A 17,148-nucleotide genomic window follows, 5' to 3' on the forward strand; every position below is an offset into this window, starting at 1 on the left:
TGTGTGCTCGGTCACTTTCTTTCTTCCATCGCTGGCTTGTGTGTCTCTCAGGAGCCCATCTTAGATCTTGGTTCACTGGGTGGCCTGGTGTGAGTGAAATACATAAATCCAGATGGAGGGGCTAGCCCCACATGGGAATGAAGCTAGCACCTTGCCCCCTTTCACACCCTGCTTTTAAGTGTTTGGGGGTGGAAATGGGCCTGGAGGGTAGAGGCTGGCTTATTGCTCTGAAGTAAAGCGTTGTGCACTCTGGAGTGGGAGACCTTGTTTTACTTGCTGCTGTAGTGTGCTCTGTCCATCCACCCATCTCTCTGACACACGCTTCCTCCAGTCCTTTCTCTAACATGCTGTCTGTGCCCCCTTTTCCTCCCAACTCTCAAAGTCTCTGGTCCAGGGAACCATTCCCACCAACTTGCCTACTGAGATGCCCCAGCTGATCCCCGTGTTTCCAGGCGGAACCCCTCTGCTGCCCCCTGTGGTGACAGCCAACATCCCGATCAACCAACATCCTCTGCCACCTGCCTCCTTCGGCCTGGTGATGGATCCCACCAAGCAGCTCTCCTCTTCCGTCCTGGATGCCTTTGAGCCCACAGGGGGCAGTGGTGGCTCCCCCTTGGATTCTCTGGATTCACTGGACCTGCTCCCGTACACAGAGCCACGGCTCGATGCCCTGGACGCCTTTGGGACTAGCAGGGGATCACTGGATGCCCTGGATTCCTTTGCTATAGGTAGGTGCAGGGCACAGAGGAGTGGGGGTTGCAGGTGTTTGACTGTGACAATACCCCTAGAACACTGTGTTAAGCTCTGAGTGTCTCCACAGCAGGCAGATGTCCATGTTAGAGACGAGAGATCAATAGTTAAGTTTCCAGAGAACTGATTGAGATGGACGAAAGATTAACTGAACTAAATATCAGCACAGCTTGTCTGAGCGATAATTGGGGCGGGGGGGGGTGTATGGTGGGGGGTATGACTGCTGATTACAAGCATCTGCAGGTTGTAGACACTAAGGAGGCAGAGCTGTTCAGGGTTATCCTGGGGGTATAGCTAGAGTAATGAGGGGACATTCAGGCAATGAGGGGACATTCAGGCTTGATATCAAAGAAACATTGCCTGACACTGAGATCTCCTAGAGTGTGAGTGGTCTCCTAAGGGAAGTAGTGGGAGCCCTTTTACTCCAAGTAATTTAAAACAGACTTTGGCAAAGTCTTGGCGAATCTACTTTAGGGCAGGATTTTGCATTGGGTGGGGTGGACTAGATGGTTTCGTCAGTCTTTGCCTCCTTTGATCTCTGTGAGCAATAAGTGTCATAGCCCAAAGAGCACTCCAGTCATGTTCTGTGGAGCTGGGCTCTGGAGGGAGATCGGGTAAGGAGCATTTCAGCCCCGTGGGGCATAGTTAGACTCCATGGGTGACTGTGCAAGCATGGGGACATTACAGCAGACTGAATGCTAGAGCGTCACAAGTGGAGAAGAGGTTGCCCAGTGAGGCCTGTGCTGGAACTTCGGCTCCTGTCTGTGCTGAATTCCTTTGGTCCCTTGCTGTTTGTGAAAAGCACCCTTAAGGCAGCTGGCAGTGGGGTTCTGTTGCCTTCAGGGATTTCAGAAAAAGGGGAGGCTCTTGCAGAGGTTTTCAAGTCTCTGCCCTGGGTACTGGATGTTCCTGAAAGATTAAAAGAATTAAACTATTGAACAAGCATAAATCTGTGTCTCGGGCATCAGAGCAGGTTCCAAAAGTGAGGTGTGTGTGTTTGGGATTTTTCTTCCTCTGCCCAGAAGAAGCTGGTCCTCAGGAACTGCGACACACTGTTGGCAGCCAGAAACCATCTTCTGCGGTGAGTGAGCTGCTACCCCCGCTGAATGTACCAAGGTGCCCGTGTGCCATGGGAGTGGGGAGGGCACGGGGCTATTCTTGCACTCTGGGCCCTTTCTTAATCAGTTCCAAAATCTGGTGGCTTCAGTTACCCTGGCCTGTGTGCGTAACCTCCTGCCCACTCGCCCCCTGTGGTGGCAGGGCTGTGTGGAGACTTTTCTCCATATGTGGTAGCACAGCATTTTCCTCTTCCTTCTTTGTCCCCTCCCCCAGTGTATTATTGGGGTGAGAATGGAGTCAAATGCTCCATTCCAGTCTCCGTCATGCATGGGATTGCATGTTGGTCTCACCGAGTCTGAGGCTGGGCTGAGGCTTTTTCTCCCAGGAGCTCTGTGGGTGGGATGATCTGCCTCTGTCTAAATTAGGTTATTGAGTGGGGCTGGGGCATCGTTGAACCTCCGTCCTTCCTGTTTTATTTCCGTCTGACACGTTGCACGGCAGGGTTAGTTCTTCTGTCCAAGTGCTGGGAAGATTGGGGAGAGAAGCCCTTCCTCCAGGGATGAAGAGAGAGCTGTTGTCCCCTGAGCTGCTGGCCCTTCCGTGGGGAGGGAGAGGTCCTTCTCTGCTGCAGATAAATTGCCCATTGAGTGTATTTGAAAACACAACTGGTGTGCCTGATGCCATTTCTGAGCCGCCTGCTGCTGGTGGCGGCCATCTTGCTGAGGCACGAGCTGTTGTGTGTTTACGGGGTCATGAAGGGGGCCCAGCATTAGTCTGGGAGCCAGTTTCTGTACATTTGGCTGTGAGGATTAGAAGAGGGATGTATGTGTTTTTTGTCTTTCAGGTCAGCCTCAGTGGTGTGGGTCACCCTATCATCCCCAAGGGGGCAGAGCTCCTGCAGTCTCAGCCAGAGGCGATGATGCCCAACACTGCCCTGCTTGTGAAGAACCCCCTGGCATCCACTCATGTCTTCAAACAAGCCTGCCACCTCTGCTACCCCAAAACAGGTGATGTGCTCGTAACACCCGCAGCAGTTGTGTGCTTGGGGATTGTTTTCCCTCTTGCTGATCGGGTCCTCCTTTCCCATAGGCCCCAAGGCTGGTGACTACACTTACCGGGAAGGCCTGGAGCACAAGTGCAAGCGGGACGTATTGTTGGGGAGACTGCGAAACTCTGAAGACAAGACCTGGAAGAGGATCCGGCCCCGCCCCACCAAAACCAACTTTGTGGGATCCTATTATCTGTGCAAAGGTGAGCTGGTGGCTGGACGGGACTGTGAGGCATATGCCGTCAGAGGTATCAGGGGAGCTTTCAGCATGGATCATGTGCTCCCTCTGGAGCCTTCTTGCTCCTTCGTGAAACGATCACTGGATTTCAGGGGTTGGGAGGTGGAGTGAGAAACCGAGACGAGACGGATGAACCTGTAACACAAGGTAGAAAACGGGAGTTTCGCAGAGTGGAGCAGCAGCTGGTGCTTTTGCTCTGGGTACGGGACAGCTTGGAAAGAGCGATACGACTGGCCTCTGGAGATTTCGCAGGGTGGTGGGAATGGCAAGACTGCAGCCTGCTTCTCTCAAAGCAACCAGTTTTAGGTGCCCTGCTGAGGTGGGAGAGCCTGTCTCCCACTGGCACTGAACTACTAACACTGCTCCCACCAGCACGGGCTGGGACTTTGGTTCTGGTGAGAGCCTTCCCTGCTGAGTAACCAGCTCTGCTGCAGAGCACTGGGACTTTCCCAAGAAGTTCCCCATCCTAGGCCAGATCAGGCCCGACCCTGCTCCGTGTATGAGATGTAACCAGACTAGTCTCTGAGGTGGTGTAACTATAAAGTGTCTAATGAGGGGCCAAAAGCTCAGGCTTGGTGTCTTTCTTAACTCTTCAGTTTTAGCTCCTTGTGAGTTGTGGGGAACAGGGCAAGGTGACGAGGGCGAGCTCAGTTTCTGATCTGGCCCCCCTCTCTGTGGGGTGCTCTGCTCTTTGTTGCTTTGTAGATATGATTAACAAGCAGGACTGTAAGTATGGGGATAATTGCACCTTCGCGTACCACCAGGAGGAGATTGACGTGTGGACGGAGGAAAGGAAGGGAACACTCAATCGCGACCTCCTCTTTGACCCACTGGGAGGGATCAAGAGGGGCAACCTGACCATTGCCAAGCTCCTGAAGGAACACCAGGGCATCTTCACCTTCCTCTGCGAGGTACAGGGAGGAAGAGGAGCGGGGAGAACTGTTTCCTTGTGGAATAGCTATAGACACAAACCTCACACATTCCTTGTGGCAGATATAAATGCCAAAATATAACTCTACTGTAAGTGTGTGAAAGAGGCAGGCTCCCTTCTGCTGCATCCCACCGTAGTTCAGCTGTCAGTGTGCAGCTGGACCATTGGTCCATCCTGGCTAGTATCCAGCCTCCAGAAGCAGCCAGTCCCTATTGCTTCAGAGGAAGGTGACAGAACTGAACAATCCATGATGTACCTGAGCAATTGTGTGATGCTGTAGGTGTGGAAGGGGGTAACTCCTCTCTGCCCTCTGCAGGTGGTCAGCTCACGCCTGGAGCATACAGTTTGACTACCCTGGGCTTTCATAGCTAGCAAGGTTGTTAATAATCATAACTTTGACCCAGATGTTTGAAAAACCATAACCACGTAATGGGCAAAACTAGTGTCACTTCATTCATAGATTCTAAGGCCAGAAGGGACCATTGTGATCATCTAGTTTGACCTCTTGCACAACACATGCTGTTTGAAACCAGTAGAGCTACCTTGATTTACATTAACTGAGGATCTGGCCCTCTCTCTCTTGGCCTCCTGCAGAAGCATGTTCCCCAGGGTGACTGTGTATGTAAAGCAACATGTCTTGTTTTGGACTTACTCGTCTTTAATTTCCTCTATCACTCCCTTTGCTTTTGCATTTTTTGGATGAAAGGAAGGGAATTATAAGTTGACCTGGTTAAAATTTTTCCAACTGTGATGAAAAAAAACTGTTGGAATGTCCAAAAAAAAAAAAAAACTCCAAAAATTTTGTTTGGAAATTTTTGCAAAATGTGTTTACTGGTTTCCAAGCAGCTCTAGTGCTAAGTTTCCATCAGGCTTGTTCTAATTTTTGGACCTCTTGAGTAAGTTCCCTCTAGCTCTTCTCCATTCCAAGTGAAATGATCCCAGTCTGGGTGAGCTCTCTGGCAGCATCTCTCCTTTTTCCTGCTTTCTGAGATTTCCTAGTGTGCTGCTTCTTCCCTTCTCAGATCTGCTTTGACAGCAAACCCCGGATAATCAGCAAAGGGACCAAGGACTCTCCAGCTGTCTGCTCCAACCTTGCTGCCAAACACAGCTTCTATGACAACAAGTGAGTGAACTGGCCCGTGCAGTGCCTGCTGGAGTAACCCTACTGGTGCCCAGCCAGCTAGCTCCTGTTACTTGCCCATTTCTTCCTCTCGTCCCCAGCACATGAAAGCACAAGGTGCGATATGTTGCCCTGCATGTCTGACACCTGGTGCCAAGGGATTTGGAGCCAGATCAGAGCCCATTGATGTCAGTGGAAAGACTGCAGCTTGACTCCAGTGAGCTTGGATTTGGCCTATGCTGCACAGGGGTTCAGAGGTCAGATATTTTAAACAAGGTGGTGTAAAGTGTCTGCCTGAGGTGCTCCAGGGTTGGGGACAAGGCATGACCCAGGACTTGGATCCACCCGTGCAAATGGCTGCTCATTGCACTATCAGATTGTTAGTGACTCCTAGGTTCGGCTTTAACACCCATCCATGCTTCGGCCAGCTCAGAGAATGGGGAAGGAGGAGGAGGGGTGAAGAGTCAATCCGTTGATCCCTTGTGTTTCTCTTGCTCGGCCATTTTCCCCACTGCAGGTGTTTGGTTCATATTGTGCGTTCCACCTCCCTGAAATACTCTAAGATCCGCCAGTTCCAGGAGCACTTCCAGTTTGATGTGTGCCGGCATGAGGTGCGCTACGGCTGCTTGCGTGAGGACAGCTGCCACTTCGCTCACAGCTTCATCGAGCTCAAGGTCTGGCTGCTGCAGCAATACTCGGGTAAGTGCGCCGCTGGGTGCGGCTTTGGGGTGGGGAGGGAGGAGGAGGAGAGAGCATGTGCTCATGCCTTCTCCAGCCTAGGTACTGTGCCACTGGGGACAGAGAGCGGGCCTTGCAGGGGGTCTGGTAGAGTTCAAGACATTTTACATTCTCTCTCACATACATGCACTCCCTTCCCTCTCTCGGCTTGTAGGAGATAGAGGTGGGGCCGTGAAATGCTCTGACTGGGAGGTCAGCCCTTCCAGTGCTATTGCCAGGTTTGTCTGTCTAGGGGCAATCCTGGGAATTCTAGCCCAGCGAGCCTTTACCTCAGGACCACGTGTGTTGGAGGAAATGGTCGTTAGAAGTAGAGTCCTAGAACTGATAGGTGATCGGGATATGGCAGGGACAAGCCGGCGCAGCTGCTGTGAAAGGAAATCGGGCCCCTCTGATGTTTTGCTTCTTCGAACATGTTCACAAAATAGTGGTAACCAGTGAGATTTCTTTGAACTTTCAAAAAACCTTTGATAAAGCCACTCCCAAGAGGCTGTTATGGAAACTAAATAGTTGGCAACAGGCCATCTGCCCCCTCTCAGAGTGCGGTCTTCAATTCAGGTCACTTACATAATGGCACGGAAATCTCTTCAGTCTGATTTTTCTCTCCCCTCCAAGTGCTTTGTCTGATTCTCTGACTCACTGCATGCTGAGCAGAGATTTTCACTGTCCTGTCCCAAAATGAAGCACGACTCTTTTTCCTGCCTTGGAACAGTTCGTGGAGAACCCAGCAGTGTGCTTGGAGGAGTTCGGCTGAAATTAGAAGGCAAATGTCCTTTGCCTGCCTAAATATAAGCAGGCTGCTAAACCTGTGACAGTTCCATTTGATGCCCATCCGGAGGGGAAAGCACAGAAATATCTGCCTGCCTCTCGAGGTGCTTGTGTGGCCTGTCGTACTGATGGGTTCTGTAGTATTTAAGCTCCTCCCGAGTACATAAAAAGAGAAATTATGAACTCCCTCCTCAGCCTGGGTGCAAGTGAGTGTGTTTGTGTGTGAGGAGAGGACGTGGGTTTTGCATTTAGTTGCATGGGGGACTCGAACCATGCTCATTCCTGTTTCTTTGCAGGAATGGGTGCTGTTACGTAGGGGCAGTCCCTGGGAAAGTTTTGTCTCTGGGTCACTCAAGAGCCTGCCCTCCGTGGCTGATGGTCACAGTGAAATGTAGCTGCCATGGGAGTTCATGGTTACGGAGGGAGAGGGGCTCTCTTGGGGACCTGGGGCCAATCCCATGGAGACCTTTGACCAGCAGGGCTGGGAGCTTGACTTGGACTCTGTTCACTGGTGAGCCAGTGCGAGGGTGGTTGTACTGGAGGTGATGTGTTCAGTGACCCGTGTTGCTAAGCAGATGGGCTGCTGCATTTTGTAGCCGCTTGAGCTTTCTCAGGCTGTGTCCTAGAGCTGATGAATTGCACTTGTCAGGCCTGGAGGGGACACATGCCTGGGCCACGACAGCCAGATGGGTGCAATCTTCTGGTGAGTAGAAGATGGTAGTGGGCATTCTTTTGCCACCATCCAACAACACTTGGGGTTTTTTGGACTCCTCAGGCAGTTGCCCTCCATACTGGTGGATGGTACAGAGGAGGGTGAAACAGCTGACAATGTCAAAACGTAAATAGTTGGCTTTGGGTTTCAGCATTCCTATCCCATTGAGATGCTTGGGCAGTTCATGCCTCTCAGAGCCATTGTTTCAGGCTGTCTGCAGACTCAAAAGGACAGCACTGTTTGCACTTGGAAGGTTTTTTTACACAACCACAAGGTCAAGAAATGTAATTTTAAAACTAAAAAGATTTTTGAGCAGGATCTTCTGGTAAGAGGTTGGTTTTACCCTACATTCTGGAATTGCAGAATGCATGAGGGCTGGGAGAAGTGGACCCAGAATGACATGATGCAGTCTTTCCTGGGGGCTAACACCAAGTTGTATCAACAAGGACATCACCAGCAAAACACTGATTTCAGCACCAAACACAGGGCAGCTGCTGCTTCAGAGGCATTTCTGGGTGTGCTTGAATAATAAAAATGCTTATCTAGTGCTTTGGATTTCCTCAACACACTGTACAGACTTTAACAAAATGAATGCCCCAACATGCCTGGGAAGCTGCCAGACGGTATTATTTCACAGATGGGGAAACTGAGGCACGGAATGTTCTGACTTGTCCAGTGCCACGCAGCAGGTCATAAGAAGTATAGAGTTTCCTGGCTTCCGACCCTCTGGACTACACAGACTCTCAGAGCCGAGAGAGCATTCACAGGGTACTCTGTAATAGCAAAGCTAACATAACAGCTTTCAGTGACTGTAATATATACAGCTTTGCTGCCTTTCTGTATAAGTGGGGCTTTATTAAAGCAACCCTCTGGTGTTTTTGGTTTCAGTGAGCTGGAAGTTGGTAAGACATCTTAAACATCCTTCATACGCCATCTCTAAACTGCACGGCAACAAGATAATTAGGCTTGGCATTAACCCAGCTAGTTAAAGATGTCTCACCACATACTGGTCCACTGACTGCATGCTTGTACGCCTGCTAGAAAATTAACAAGTTCTCACTGTTCGGTGCTCTGAGACTCTTAATGCTGGTTGGTTGTCTCCACGCTGGTAGTGTTGGCAAAGGCTTTGGTTCAGATCCTTGAACCCATCGAGGAGTTAACTCCTGAGATAAATTGTGACCAAGGCAATGTTTCCGTAAGAGTCTTTTTCTTACCAACTTGATCAAAATTGAAAAAAGGACGTTTATTTTGAAACGAGTGTCTACACACAGACTTGCAGCAAAGTACCACGAGGTGTGAATTACACCTGATTTAGTTATTTAGTGACAGTTTGTGTGTAGATCAGCCCTTGTGGCTTGTCTACACGCACAAATTATATTGCTTTACCTACACTACTACAGTTAAGTGTCACATCCCTCTTAGACTGGAGACAGTTTTACTAGTATAAATGTGCTTATTCCTCTTCCTGTACAGGAAAAGCTATGCTGGTATAAGGTATCTCAAGATTGATATAACTGTCCACACTAGGGGCTATACTGGTAAACAGTCATACCCTAACCAATATAGCTATATCGGTACAAAAACTGTAGACATTTATCTTCAACCAAATATGTGAATGTCTTGTTAATGGGAGGAGCCATAGTTGGTATCCAATAAAATGTACGGCCTGTTTGGGTTTTGGTTTTTTGTTTTGTTTTAAAGTGGATTTGTTGAGTCCCTGATCAAAACTGGGTGACTTTCCATAAACAGACAGACTGAATCTAGGAGCCAGGAATTAGCTTAGATTTTCAAGATCTGTGAGAGACTGGTTGACTCAGGGGAATGTGATATACAGCAGAACCTCAAAGATACAAATTCCAGAGTTCTGGACACCCTCTGGAACCGGAAGTCATCAGGCAGCAGTGGAGAGACAGACACACCACCCACCCCCCAACTACCCCCACCCCCATATATTTACTGCCTTGGGGCTTTAGCCCCAGGGCTCAAGGCTTTGTGGGGCGGGTGGAGGTTGGGGTTGCAGTTGCGTGGAAGGGGGAGGTCAAGACTCTTGGCAGGGGGTGGTCAGGGCTTCTGACCCTCTGGAGCACCAGGGCTCAGGGCTTTAGATTGGGGGGCACTGGGGTGCGAGGCTTCAGCCCCACAGCTCTGCTTCTGGTTTTGTGAGGGTGCCAGGGATCGGAGCTTTAGCTACAGGGGGAACGCTGGGGTTGAAACCAGCCCCATGCCCCAGTGCCCCCTGAAGCCAGGAAAGGAGCTGCGGGACAGAGAAGCTCCAACAAACCCTGTGAGGTTGGAGCCCCGAGCTTCAGCACACTCTTTCCCCCCACCCCCGATCTAAAGCCCTGAGCCCCGGTGCTCCTGAGGGTCAGAAGCCCTGACAGCCCCCACCCCATGGCTGAAGTCTGTAACGTCTTGTTCAGAGTTACGGACAGCCTCCATTCCCGAGGTATCCCAAACACTGATGTTCTACTGTATGCAGCCTTTCATCCTTAAGGCACCAGCTCCAACCCAGCTGCAGGTTGGTAGTAATGTATGTGGCTTCTGCTGGCTGGTCAGTGCTCCGCATGACATTGTTTGGTGGATCTTTTTTGTCAAGATTTTGTAGAACAAGTGTCCACATCTTAAAAACTGCCAGCAAAGGAGTCAGTGGCTGTCTCAGCAAGAAGGCCAAAGACTGACTGAGTCATGGAGGCTGAATTCTTCTCTCTCTCTGCGGTGTTGATTCACATGGGCGAGAGAGAGAGTGTATGGAGGAAATTTGAACTTTCTTGGCCTGCGGTGAACCTGTTCTGGTGATAAGTAAAAGGCTGGCGTCTCCAGGGATGTGACTCCAGCACCTTTTTAGCCTGTAAACTAAAGATCCATGTGATGCAGGCATGAACTGAAGCATTACTAGAAGTGGAGTCTTGGACCGGTGGTGGTGATGTGGCTCCTTTTCCCCTCCCTCCCTCAGTGCCTTTGACGCTCGGGTGCCTGGGTCAGCAGACTGGTGTGGGGATGCTCAGTCGTGTCTCTGCTTTGTTGTTCTCAGGTATGACCCATGAAGATATTGTCCAGGAGTCTAAAAAGTACTGGCAGCTAATGGAGGCGCATGCCAGCAAAGCCACCAGCAGCACGGTAAGAAGCCACGGGGACCCTGGGACTGGTTTGTGGTTTTTTGGAGCTGTTACTTGCACCTGTTCCAGTCAGTTCTGTGCCTTCCCCTCCCACTGCTGCTCCCCACCAATCAGAGAGAGAATATGGCGCTGCCAGGGCCCCCTTTGCCTCCCGTGTGCTACAGCGAGCAGGTGGGAGTGAGCACATGACAGCGGCCTGGGCTGGACCTGAAGTTCTGCAGGGAAGGGTGAAGCCCTGCTGTTGCCACACCCCAATGCGAATGGTGCTCTGCACAGCCATGGAGAGCATAAGAAAGGCCATACTGGGTCAGACCAAAGGTCCGTCCAGCCCAGTATCCTGTCTACCGACAGTGGCCAGTACCAGGTGCCCCGAGGGAGTGAACCTAACAGGTAATGATCTAGTGATCTCTCTCTTGCCATCCATCTCCACCCTCTGACAACAGAGGCTAGGGACACCATTCCTTACCCATCCTGGCTAATATCCATTAATGGACTTAACCTCCATGGACTTATCTGTCATAGTGCTAGCCTTCACAACCTCCTCAAGCAAGGAGTTCCATAGGTTGACTGTACACTGTGTGAAGAAGAACCTCCTTTTATTTGTTAAATCTGCTGCCCATTAATTTCATTTGGTGGCCCCTAGTTCGTATGTTATGGGAACAAGTAAATAACTTTTCTTTATTCAGGTTTCAGAGTAACAGCCGTGTTAGTCTGTATTCGCAAAAAGAAAAGGAGTACTTGTGGCACCTTAGAGACTAACCAATTTATTTGAGCATGAGCTTTCGTGAGCTACAGCTCACTTAGCTCACGAAAGCTCATGCTCAAATAAATTGGTTAGTCTCTAAGGTGCCACAAGTACTCCTTTTCTTTTTTCTTTATTCACTTTCTCCACACCACTCATGATTTTGTATACCTCTATCATAACCCCCCTGAGTCTCCTCTTTTCCAAGCTGAAAAGTCCTAGCCTCTTTAATCTCTCCTCATATGGGACCCGTTCCAAACCCCTAATCATTTTAGTTGCCCTTTTCTGAACCTTTTCTAATGCCAGTATATCTTTTTTGAGATGAGGGGACCACATCTGTATGCAGTATTCAAGATGTGGGCTTACCATGGATTTATATAAGGGCAATAAGATATTCTCCATCTTATTCTCTATCCCTTTTTTAATGATTGATTGCTAACATCCTGTTTGCTTTTTTTACTGCCACTGCATGCTGCATGGACGACTTCAGAGAACTATCCACAATGACTCCAAGATCTTTCTCCTGATTAGTTGTAGCTAAATTAGCCCCCATCATATTGTATGTATAGTTGGGGTTATTTTTTCCAATGTGCATTACTTTACATTTATCCACATTAAATTTCATTTGCCATTTTGTTGCCCAGTCACTTAGTTTTGTGAGATCTTTTTGAAGTTCTTCACAGTCTGCTTTGGTCTTAAGTTATCTTGAGCAGTTTAGTATCATCTGCAAACTTTGCCACCTCACTGTTTACCCCTTTCTCCAGATCATTTATGAATACATTGAATAGGATTGGTCGGAGGACTGACCCTCAGGGAACACCACTAGTTACCCCTCTCCATTCTGAAAATTTACCATTTATTCCTATCCTTTGTTCCCTGTCTTTTAACCAGTTCTCAAGCCAGGAAAGGATCTTCCTTCTTATCTCATGACAACTTAATTTACATAAGAGCCTTTGGTAAGGGACCTCGTCAAAGGCCTTCTGGAAATCTAAGTACACTCACTATGTCCACTGGATTCCCCCTTGTCCACATGTTTGTTTGACCCCTTCGGAGAACTCTAATAGATTAGTAAGACATGATCTCCCTTTACAGAAACCATGTTGACTTTTGCCCAACAATTTATGTTCTTCTATGTGTCTGACAATTTTATTCTTTACTATTGTTTCAACTAATTTGCCTGGTACTGACGTTAGACTTACCGGTCTGTAATTGCCGGGATCACCTTTAGAGCCCTTTTTAAATATTGGTGTTACGTTGGCTATCTTCCAGTCATTGGGTACAGTATCTGATTTAAAGGACAGGTTACAAACCATAGTTAATAGTTCCGCAATTTCACATTTGAGTTCTTTCAGAACGCTTGGGTGAATGCCATCTGGTCCTGGTGTCTTGTTACTGTTAAGTTTCTCAATTAATTCCAAAACCTCCTCTAGTGACACTTCAATCTGTGACAGTTCCTCAGATTTGTCACCTTCAAAAGATGGCTCAGGTTTGGGAATCTCCCTAACCTCGTCAGCCATGAAGACTGAAGCAAAGAATTCATTTAGTTTCTCTGCAATGACTTGATCATCTTTAAGTGGTCCTTTTGAATCTCCATCGTCCAGGGGGCCCCACTGGTTGTTTAGCAGGCTTCCTGCTTCTGATGTACTTAAAAAAACATTTTGTTATTACCTTTTTGAATTTTTGGCTAGCTGTTCTTCAAACTCCTTTTTGGCTTTTCTTATTATATTTTTACACTTAATTTGGCAGTGTTTATGCTCCTTTCTATTTACCTCGCTAGGATTTGACTTCCACTTTTTAAAAGATGCCTTTTTATCTCTCACTGCTTCTTTTACATGGTTGTTAAGCCACGGTGGCTCTTTTTTAGTTCCTTTACTGTGTTTTTTAATTTGGGGTATACATTTAAGTTGAGCCTCTATCATGGTGTCTTTGAAAAGTGTCCATGCAGCTTGCAGGGCTTTCACTGTAGTCACTGTGCCTTTTATTTTCTGTTTAATTAACCTCCTCATTTTTGCATAGTTCCCCTTTCTAAAATTAAATGCCAGTGTTGGGCTGTTGAGGTGTTCTTCCCACCACAGGAATGTTAAATATTATTATATTACGGTCACTGTTTCCAGGCGGTCCTGTTATAGTTACATCTTGGACCAGATCCTGTGCTCCACTCAGGACTAGATCGAGAGTTGCCTGTCCCCTTGTGGGTTCCTGTACCAGTTGCTCCAAGAAGCAGTCATTTAAAGTATCGAGAAATTTTGTCTCTGCATTTTGTCCTGAGGTGACATGTACCCAGTCAATATGGGGATAATTGAAATCCCCCACTATTATTGAGTTCTTTATTTTGATAGCCTCTCTAATCTCTCTTAGCATTTCATCGTCACTATCACTGTCCTGGTCAGGTGGTCGATAATAGATCTACTATTATATTCTTATTAGAGCATAGGATTACTATCCATAAAGATTCTATGGAAGATGTGGATTCATTTAAGACTTTCACTTCATTTGATTCTCTCTAGCATGAGGCATCGCTTCCGGCATTCTCAGTCACAGTGAGGGCTGCCTTCCCCCCGCTGTGTGCCAGGGGTGGAGCAAAGATGGTGCCTGTTGTGATGGGGGGGGTGGAGGGAAGATGAGAGGTGAGTCATGAGTGTAGATAGTGGGGGTCACACAACATGACCGCCCTTCATGTTGCCTCTGCCTCCATCCCCTAAAACTTGATCTTTATGTAGACAACATACACCAGCAACTTCCTCCTCCTCATGCTCTCTGCCCTGTGGCTGGCCAGCCCCTTGCAGAGCTTGAACGCAGTTGGGATGTGCAGTCCGGGGTGGGTGGCACCAAGGTGGGACGGTGCTTGGGGCTGGCTCATCTCAGTTAACGAGAAGCTGCAGAATTATCAGCCACTTTTTGTTGGAGTGGGGATGTGACACCCCCAAATCACATTCTCCTTAGTAGACACATTGGAGGCTGCTGCTGTTTCAATGCACTCCCAGCAGCTGCAAGCTGCTGCTAGGGGTGCATTGCAGCAGCAGGGTCAGCCCCCACTTTCCAACTCTTTCCCCCTCTCCCCCTGCCTGCTCCCCTCACTCACCCCAGGGCTCTCGGGCTGGATGGGGCTCCACCTGAGCTACCTGGTGCTGGGCACCATGTCACAGCTCCTCTTCCCAATCTCGAAGATGCCACCTGACTCACCTTAACGGGCAGCCTGCAAAGCGGGCAGCCTGCAAAACGCTGGGACTCTAGCAGCAGAGAAGGAGAAGCAGCCCCATGTAGTGCGCGGGGGAGCTCAGCCCACAGCCACCCTGCTGCTTCCTTCCTCCCCGCGCTGCATGGGTACATGGTGAGCGCTGCCACCAGGGCGAGCCACTGCCTCCTTGCTGCTAGGCATCCCGGCGAGACGTGGCATGAGAAATCGGGGGGGGGGTGGGCACGTGACCCTGCGTTCCCCCTGCCCCTGTGTCGCCTCTGCAGGGAAGGAGGGCATCCCGCTAATGCAAGCCAGATCCCGTGAGGAGCAGTAACTGTCATACGGGTGCCAGGTTCAAACACACCTTTTAGGGTGGAGGAGCCCATTTTTAAAAACAAGTCCAGGGACATTCAAGCTCAGGTGCTGGTGAAGCTGGTCACGCCAGCCAACCAACCTGGCTGCAGGGCAGAGCAAATGGAGGGCATTGCTTGTCCCCCTGGTCGTACTCCTCCTCCCTCCCAGGCTTTCAAGACAGCGCTGACCCTGAAGAGGGGTGTTTAAGCAGAGAGCATTGCTCCACGCTTGCCTCCTTCTGAGCTGTAGGGTCTGGGTGGTGTCAGGCAGACCTAGCCCTAACCACGTGCCCTCTACCTTGGTGGTGGTGGCTGTTTGCATTGTGGAGCAGAGCCCAGCTGGTGAGTAACCATCTGAGCCCAGCCCCGCCCTGGGGTCAGATTAAAGCTGCATTAGAACACAGAGTTCTCTCTTCTTTACTTGTCTGGTGCAGCTGACAAGGTGAGAAAAGTAGGAGCAGAGTCTCTTTATGCCTCCAATCAAGGCCTTGGCATACAAACCCCACCGGGGGATGCCTTGTTAAACCCTCCTGCCACAAGGGGGGGTCTTGGCTTCCATCTGCAACATACCGAGGAGTCTAGTGGCTCACCCAGGATGTAGGGGCCGTGCCTGGGTGGCAGAGCAACAATACTTTGTTGGCAGTGTAGAGACCACAGGAGCCAGTTCCCTCCCTGCAGAGCTGAAAAGCTAGAATCCAGTCGGGTGAGACCCTGAGCGTCCTCAGCTCCCATCAGAATCACTGGGAATTGAGGTGCCTCGGCCTAGCAGAGGGATTAGGTCCTAAAATGGACAATGTACAAACAATAAAGACAAAGGTTGGGAAGTAGGAAATAACACCTGGAATATGCGGGTTCCCCTTATTGCTAAAGGCCTATAGCAGTGACATGTGCAGTGCCAGGATCAGGAGGACATCAGTGCCTGTGGGGATTGAAGACCAAGCTGACAATTTCCAGCCCCCTTTGCTAACGGTTTCATAAAGCTGCATGACAGCCAGGCGCTGAGTTTTGTGGTGGTGTGCAACATAACAGAGCTGCAGGGCCTGTGTCGCTGTGTTTGTCGTGGGACACGTGGGATATATTGTCAGTGTAGCTGGAAGGTGCTTGCTTATCACGTCGTCCCTTGTCACGAGCGTGGAGCTGGTCGGTGCCCCAGCCTGACGCCAATGCACGGCATCGTTTGTGTCTTTAAAAAGAGAGAGAGACTGTCCTACAGTCAGTTAAAGCCACATGCGTGCCTGGCAGCGCACCACAGCTCTGGCAACAGTGAGTGTTCGGACAGTAGGCTCAGGAGAGTCAGCAACTCGCTGCTGCAGACTGCAGGGCAGGGCTAGCTCATTCGGCAGAGCGAAGTTTGTTTTTGCTTTTATTTTTCTCCAGCCTGAGCAGATTAATCTGGCATAACATCCACCCAGCTTCACAACTCAGCTGCATGGCAAAGGCAACTTCCCAGGAGCACTGTGCAAACTAGCCCCTCCTCCCACCCTTAACTTAAATAGCTCCGATGTCAGCTTCTCAGGGTGTTCTTCAGACAGCAGGAACAAGGCATCTCCTATAGGGTTAGGAGCAACCTAAACTGTCACAGCAGCTAATTGAGCCCCAAAACCAGCTAGATGCCTCTGGCTGGAGAAGAACCGTGTAAGGCCGCAATGCTGTGCAGACGAGGAGGCTCACGCAGGAGGTGCCACATGCCAAAGGCCTGCTCTGCAGGCTAGTGCTGGAGCTCAGTCCCAGAGGACGTGGGGCTCTCTGGCCATTCACCCAGAGCTGGTCAGAGAAGTTTCTGATCAGAGTCTGCTGCAGTGCAGAAGCAAACGGCTGCTGGATGTGGGTGAGAGAGGAGGTGGTTTGGGGAATCTGCAGTAGACTTACCCTGGCTCCCGGAGGTCTTTGCAACTCCAGAAGTTACTGTGCCACATCACAGTGGCCAGCTGCTGAACAACATCTGAGGTGAGCATCAGAGTTGGTAGCTAGACACTGAGGGGAAAATGTGGGAAGGAGAATTTTTTTGCCTCCTTTATAATGTGTCTGGTGCCTTATTTGGAACATAAAGCTAAGAACGACCGTGCCAAAGTCTTGATTCATTTGGTTGCTACAGTTTAGTAGCTAACTTTGTTGTAGTCTTCTGTGTTGGCTTCATAACAATGGGCGCTGTTATAACCTGAAGCCCGTTTGACTGACTTAATGTGTAGCAACCTCTCGAGACCCTAATTTCCATGTCACGGCGATCTGTTTTATTACCAGTCTGCCAGACGTGTAGCATGTCCTTACAAATACAGCTGTGTATAGCAGCAGCTGCTTTGACTCTTTACGCCCAGTCCCCACTGAGCATGCATGCATGCTGGATTCACTGCACATGGTCAGTGAGACGTTCTGGGGATCACCCGCCTGGTTAGGGGTT

General features: G+C 49.6%; 1 protein-coding gene across 4 annotated transcripts in view; it reads left to right on the forward strand.

Moving 5' to 3' along the window:
* ZC3H7B (zinc finger CCCH-type containing 7B) overlaps positions 1-17,148 on the forward strand; it is a 66,168-nt gene that overhangs the window by 27,705 nt on the left and 21,315 nt on the right. For 3 of the 4 annotated variants that reach the window (XM_084645861.1, XM_084645862.1, XM_084645864.1), the window contains 8 exons: positions 383-728; positions 1,773-1,831; positions 2,654-2,816; positions 2,899-3,060; positions 3,801-4,006; positions 5,049-5,149; positions 5,664-5,845; positions 10,393-10,478. In XM_084645861.1, the coding sequence (XP_084501987.1) occupies positions 383-728; positions 1,773-1,831; positions 2,654-2,816; positions 2,899-3,060; positions 3,801-4,006; positions 5,049-5,149; positions 5,664-5,845; positions 10,393-10,478 (1,305 nt within the window). The remainder of the gene's footprint in view (positions 1-382; positions 729-1,772; positions 1,832-2,653; positions 2,817-2,898; positions 3,061-3,800; positions 4,007-5,048; positions 5,150-5,663; positions 5,846-10,392; positions 10,479-17,148) is intronic. The other variant, XM_084645863.1, reaches the window with a different exon arrangement.

This window comes from Lepidochelys olivacea (assembly GCF_965140295.1).
Source record: "Lepidochelys olivacea isolate rLepOli2 genome assembly, chromosome: 1".
Classification (NCBI taxonomy): domain Eukaryota; kingdom Metazoa; phylum Chordata; order Testudines; family Cheloniidae; genus Lepidochelys; species Lepidochelys olivacea.